The sequence below is a fragment of the Equus quagga genome, chromosome 9 (genome assembly GCF_021613505.1).
Source record: "Equus quagga isolate Etosha38 chromosome 9, UCLA_HA_Equagga_1.0, whole genome shotgun sequence".
Taxonomy (NCBI): Eukaryota; Metazoa; Chordata; class Mammalia; order Perissodactyla; family Equidae; genus Equus; species Equus quagga.
Window position 1 is genome coordinate 73144180 of NC_060275.1, and position 6782 is coordinate 73150961.

General features: G+C 48.6%; 1 protein-coding gene across 1 annotated transcript; it reads left to right on the plus strand.

Moving 5' to 3' along the window:
* The first annotated feature begins 2432 nt into the window (after positions 1 to 2432).
* HTR1A (5-hydroxytryptamine receptor 1A) lies at positions 2433 to 3701 on the plus strand. The gene has a single exon (XM_046671253.1). The coding sequence runs from the start codon at positions 2433 to 2435 to the stop codon at positions 3699 to 3701; it is 1269 nt and encodes a 422-aa protein (XP_046527209.1).
* Positions 3702 to 6782: the final 3081 nt, after the last annotated feature.

Genomic DNA, 6782 nt, shown 5'->3' on the forward strand with positions numbered 1-6782 from the left:
GCCAGTATCACCACGTGTACTTGTCTCTTTCTTTTCAAAGCCATGAATCATTATAAATATCAGGTTCATTATTGTGGCATACTGAAGTGATTGAGTGGGAGCTGTGCCCAGGGCTGCACTGTAAAACAATCCATCTCCAAATACATTGCCTTGAACTGTATGCATTGGCCCTACTAGATTTTCTTGGAAACTTTGGTGTTGCTCTTTCATGTGGTCTTGGAGAATTCAAAGCTATGAAATTCAGAGCTCAAATTTGAACACAATATTAAGACTATTGCTGTTCCTAGTGAGTCTGTGCGTGCTATCTACAGTCATCTGCTTTTGGGATTGCATTCTGAACTTTTCCTTCATTTTGGTCATGTAATCAGAATGTATAAGTGAACTTTGTTGTGTTATACATGTATTCTCATGAAGTAGGAATTCCATTCTTTACCTATGTTCACATGGAATTAACTTGGTTTTCTTTCTAAAAGAAACAGCTTAGAACAAACCCATAGCAGTCTCTCTATTTTCTACATTGTCATCCCATTTGGAAAATCCAGTACTGGTTTTTTCCTCCCATTGGTGACTGTGTGCAAATGTGTGCCTTTGTCGGCACAAAACCAACACCAGTGAAGGTGTTTGCCTAGATCTATTAAAACTGCATTCCTAGATAGAACTTGAGAATGACAAATGCTGCAGGCTTTCAAAAAGAGCTAGAAAATACAGTAGGATTTATATACAATATTAAGAGAAAAAGAGGACACTAAAAGAAATTTTTGAGTAAAAGACAAGAAAAAATGCAAAACTCAATATTATTTTTCTTTTAATAACCGTCTTTTTCTTTCTTGAAGTTATGGGATTTCCTCAATACCTGCTTAATTTCTTCTAGATGGCGCTCTAAAACACTTGCCAGAAGGTGGCGACAGAAGCCCTTTTTGCCCAGATCTGTCCCAGGTGCTGAACCCAGTTTTGGAGCTGAAGAGAAACTGCGGGGCCAGAGACCAGGGATTCCACCAAGTTCTCCCTAGAGGTTTGCAAGCTCTGGTAAGAAAAACAAAAGACCGCATAAAATGCCCGATCTCATTTACGGCACATAGGCAAAAGATCCCCTTCCCTAAATTTACTCGCCACAGAGCCAGGGGAGATGGCAATATTCACTGAAATTAAGAGTATGGTGACGGAAAGGCGTGTGTGTGTGTGTGTGTGTGTGCGCGCGTGTCTGCGCGGGCGCAAGTGTATGTGCGTGTGTATGCAGAATACATACCGAATTGGATTTTTCCTTAACTTTGAGATGCAGCTGTTTACCTGTCCTTTGACATGTCCTTTATAATTCCTTCCTCCCCCAGTTCTCCAAGGTTAAAAAAGAAAGTCAAAGGCGACATCCTCCACAAAGGAGTCACGCTGGACTGCGCGATGATGAGGGCCGGGGAGGGGGGGGGGAGGCGTTTAAAAGCTAAGAAACACTCTGTCTTCTTTCCATCAATTAACAATAATTTGCAGAGTGACCCAGGGCTGTCCACCTCCCCATTCAGGCTCGGTGTGCCTCCTTTTCTCATTTCTTATTGCCACTCTGTGTGGCTGACTCTACTTAAGAATTTCACAGAAATATGAAGCAATGGGTAGTGAGAATTTTTTTCTCTCGAGTTTGGCTGGGTGGGAGGCGGAGTTATTTGTTGTAATGTTGGTCTGACCGGCGATCAGGTGTATGTAAGCGAGTTCTGAGTCTCTGTCAACAAAAAGGGGCTTGAAAGCAAAGATGATGAGGTAGAGGGAGAGAAGGGCGGGGACGCAGAGGAAAGATAATCAAGGTTGGGGAAGCGTTAAGAAGGGAGGGTTAGCGTGGGAGGAGGGGAGACTGGCTGTCGGATCTACTCACAGGAGGGATAAAGAAAGGACAGTGAGAGGGGAGAGGGGGACTAAAAGGGAAGGCTGCTAGGGAGAAAGGAGAAGGAGCAGGCTTAAGAGAAAGAAAAGAGAGGAGGAGAGAGTGTGAGAGAGGGAGGGAGAGAAGAGGGGAGAGGAGGGTCACAGAGTGACCGGGGAGGATGGGGTTTTTCTATTCCAGATACTTCTAGGCTTGGAGACTGTTTGCCAGTGGGGAAGCTCCGGCTCCGGCAGCCAGTTGGGCAGCGGCAAAGTAAAATGGACAGCGAGAGACAGAAGTTCCAGCCACCTCTCCGCCGCCCAGAGATCCCGGAGCTGTTCTCCGGCCAACTCACTTCCCAGCTGGAGTCTCTGAGCGCGCTGGACCGCGGGAGCCCAGGGAGCGCCTAGAAGCTGCTCATCGGAGATGCCTTCGCCTGAGCAGTAAGAACTTCCTGCTTGAATCCCTGCATCCCCTCCCGCTGAAACTCCACAGGAGAAAGGGGCGGAAGACCCCAGGGGGAGGGGCAAGGGGGATTCTGGCTCAGCTCTTTCTCCCCTCCCCCTCCCCCGCCGGGCGCGCAGGCATGGATGTACTCGGCCCTGGACAAGGCAACAACACCACATCTTCCGAGGGTCCCTTCGGAACACGCGCCAACGCTACTGGCATCTCTGATGTGACCTTCAGCTACCAAGTGATCACCTCTCTGCTACTGGGCACGCTCATCTTCTGCGCGGTGCTGGGCAATGCGTGCGTGGTGGCCGCCATCGCCCTCGAGCGCTCCCTGCAGAACGTGGCCAACTATCTCATCGGCTCCCTGGCCGTCACCGACCTCATGGTGTCGGTGCTGGTGCTGCCTATGGCCGCGTTGTACCAGGTACTCAACAAGTGGACGCTGGGACAGGTCACCTGTGACCTGTTCATCGCCCTTGACGTACTGTGCTGCACCTCGTCCATTCTGCACCTGTGCGCCATCGCGCTGGACAGGTACTGGGCCATCACGGACCCCATCGACTACGTGAACAAGAGGACACCTCGGCGCGCTGCCGCGCTCATCTCGCTCACTTGGCTCGTTGGCTTCCTCATCTCCATCCCACCGATGCTGGGATGGCGCACCCCCGAAGACCGCTCAGACCCCGACGCGTGCACCATCAGCAAGGACCATGGCTACACTATCTACTCCACCTTCGGCGCTTTCTACATTCCGCTGCTGCTCATGCTGGTTCTCTATGGGCGCATCTTTAGAGCCGCGCGCTTCCGCATCCGCAAGACAGTCAAGAAGGTGGAGAAGAAGGGAGCGGACTCCCGCCTTGGGGCGTCGCCAGCCCCGCAGCGCAAGAAGAGCGCAAATGGCGAGCTAGGGAGCAGAGAGTGGAGGCAGGGCGTGGAGAACAAGGCAGGGGGGGTTCTGTGCGCCAATGGCGCGGTGAGGCAGGGTGACGACGGCGCCGCCCTGGAGGTGATCGAAGTGCACCGGATGGGCAACTCCAAAGAGCACCTGCCGCTGCCAAGCGAGGCCGGTGCTATCCCCTGCGCTCCCGCCTTCTTCGAGAAGAAAAATGAGCGCAACGCCGAGGCCAAGCGCAAGATGGCCCTGGCCCGCGAAAGGAAGACGGTGAAGACGCTGGGCATCATCATGGGCACCTTCATTCTCTGCTGGTTGCCCTTCTTCATCGTGGCCCTAGTCTTGCCCTTCTGCGAGAGCAGCTGCCATATGCCCACCCTGTTGGGCGCCATAATCAACTGGCTGGGTTACTCCAACTCTCTGCTCAACCCTGTCATTTATGCCTATTTCAACAAGGACTTTCAAAACGCATTTAAGAAGATCCTCAAGTGCAAGTTCTGCCGCCGATGATGATAAAGGAGTAGCCCGCGACTAGGCCCGCCCCCAGCCCTCTGGAATCAACATGTATGATAACTTGCTACTTTTCTTGTTTCTCAGCTGCTCCACCCGCGGCTTCCAGACCTCGTCCCCGCTCCTCACCCCTCAATCCCCTGCTCCTAGGGAGGGCGCTCTGGGCAAAGAGGCCCCAGCCGCGGGGCGGGAGGGCCTGGGAAATTCCCCGGGTCTGTGAGAAGCGACCTTGGCCTCGCAATCAGTTTTGATCCCAGCAATTGCCTCTTCCCTTTTCTGCCCCCAAAATCTTCGCGGCGGAAGTTTAAGCCTCAGCCATTCAAGGCAAAAAAAATCCACAAAGAAAAATACGCTTGCACCCAGCTGCCGTGCCCACTAACGGCTCCCACAGGATTGCCCCACTGATAGAAGTTGGACTTAGGGTTCAGGACTTTGCTGTTTCCCATCCCCTCCCCGGCCAGCTCTTTTGCCCCAGAAAAGTTCACTTTTTTCCGGTCTCATCCCATCTTTCCTGTCCCAGCTTCCCTTTATGTCCTTGCCAGTCCCAGTGCACTAATTTGCTAGTTGGGAAAGGCAGGAGAGTCTGCTTTTCCTTGTGCCTGTGGTGTTCCCGGGAATCCTCGCCTCCCTGTGTAGACTCGCAGAATAATTCTCCCGCGTACAGCCTCATGCTTTATTTTCTTGGATTCAAAACAAGTGGCCAGAAGCTGTCCCTTAAAGTTGACTTGTAAGTACAAGGCTGAGCCAGTGGGGGAGAGAGAGGAGGGAGTGCGAAAAGATTTTATCCTTGCTTGGCTTGGTGTCAGCACTCACCAAAGAAACTGACAATCAGTGGGGAGCCAGAGCGGACTTTTGTTTGTATAGGTGGCTGGGGAGTCTGCACGTGCTGTCGTCAACACTTACCTACTGAGGGAGGCTCCCGGCCAGGGTGTGAGCGCTGGGGAAGCCGAGCGACCTGGGATCCGCGCGCCGCCCCAGCAGTCTGCGGTTTGGCGTGCGCTCTTAGCGAGGACTGGATCCTGTTTGGATCCATTCCCCCTCCTATGCACTGGGAATCACGGAAGCGAGGGTAAACAAGATCTAGAGGTTCGGAAGCCGTTAGTGCTAGGTCAGGCCAAGTTCTTGGGACCGGAGAGATGAGAAGGCCCAAGGGTTAACTTTGTCCAGCAGTGAAGAAGGAGGGGGCCTCAGTTCGCGCGGGCCGGGCTTCAGCTGGCACTCCCAGTAGAGCTTGAAAGGACAATTTTATCCAAAGGATGCAGACTCTTTCCTCCTAGTTCACCCACTCGTCCTTTTGGGATAGGACAGCTCTGTTTAGCATGTCTTAACACTACACAGGATTTGTTCTGCAGAACTTCCAGGACACGTAGTTACCAGGACCCTGGTTTCCAAATAGAAGTTCTGGGTTTTCAGTCAAATGGGTCCCGACAGGTTTAGCGCTATTTGTGACCTCAGAGGCGGTTACTTTAAATAGTGGGATCCCAAAGGACTAGTTAAAGGTGTTCTCCCTGCGGAGTCCCTGAGAATCTTGTACAGGGTTACATTTGCTCCCTGGCTGCTGAGCCACAGGTCTACAAGGGAACAGGCTTCTCGCCATTTGGTATGCAGAACACTCCAAGCTTAAGCCCCTGGAAAGTTATTCTTTCAGCCTTGCCATTCTTGCTGAGAAACCGGTGGTAATCTTTACTGCCCCCAGAAGGGAAGTTATTTCGGTGCTCCGTTTGAATGTAAATTTCCGTGCAACTGACCGGGATTAAGAGGTTTGTTATAATTAAATCTAGCCTCTAATTTTGCGATGAATAACAGTGTCATTTATGAATAATTGCACAAAGTTATGTATTCTTACTCCTCTCTCTCCTCAACTGTACTTTTTGAATGATTGCATCTGTTGTTTTGAGAACCTGTGTTGCAAAAGTTGCCAATGAAAAGTTCACTTGTGTTTAAAATTAAGAAGGTGAAAAGACAGGTCTCACTTGAAGCCATTTTATTGTTTGTCAAACTGAACAAAGCCTCCGTTTGGTATCTTTTTCTCTAACCTAAACTGAGAGTTGGTGTCATATTCCATTAAAATAAAGAAAGTATGAGAACTCTGGGCACTCAGTGGATGGTTTGTCTATGCATATGTAATACTAGTAAGAGGCTGAGATGGAGAAAAAAAAGTAGACTTCTCCAGTCCAACAATTATTGATTTAAAAATTCAATTTCTTTTTGCTCACAATAATTTAAATAGAGCTATATGAAAAAATTAACTTTTCTGTATGTTTTCCTAACTTCCTAGAACAAATTTTATATATAAAATAATTAAAACCCAAAAGTGGCTCAGCCAAATTATGGCTTTGCCAGCAAGTGTTACATTTGAAGTCTTGAGACTTTCATTTATTTGTGTCTTTTACAGAACTGTATGGCAATGTCTTTTGGACATTTGTTCTTCCTGCTTTGGAGGATTTACACACGAATGGGGAAGAAGCATCCAATTAGAGTAGAATTGCCAAGGCGATAGAGAAATTTGAGGAATAAGTGCATAGCAGTAAAGAGCCTCTGGAGCTTTTTGTTTGTTTGTTTAAAGTATTTGTATTAAGGTAAAGTACATATGCATCAAAATTGGCTTTCACTCTTCCCTGTGACAATAAAGGATTTCAATAATGGTAATGCTACAATAAAGAGATATCACTCACACATGCATCTTTATTTTAATCAGATTCACTGTCTACTCGTATTTATTTGTGCAATATTAAAATTGAAATTAAAAAAATACAGTTATCAGGAGAAGATCCTGCCATATAGCTCAAGGATTTGACACTTAGACAAATAAATTTAGTTTTTAGTACTGAAACTCATTCTAGATGAGTGATTTCTTTTTTAAAAAATCCTGTCTTGGGGCCAGTCCCATGGCATCGTGGTTAAGTTTGGTGCACTCCACTTCAGCGGCCTGGGTTCACAGGTTCAGATCCAAGGTGCGGATCTACACAACTCGTCAGCCATGCTGTGGTGGCAACCCACATGTAAAGTGGAGGAAGGTTGACACAAATGTTAGCTTAGGCCTAATCTTCCTTAAGCAAAAAAAAAAAAAAAAAAAAAGGA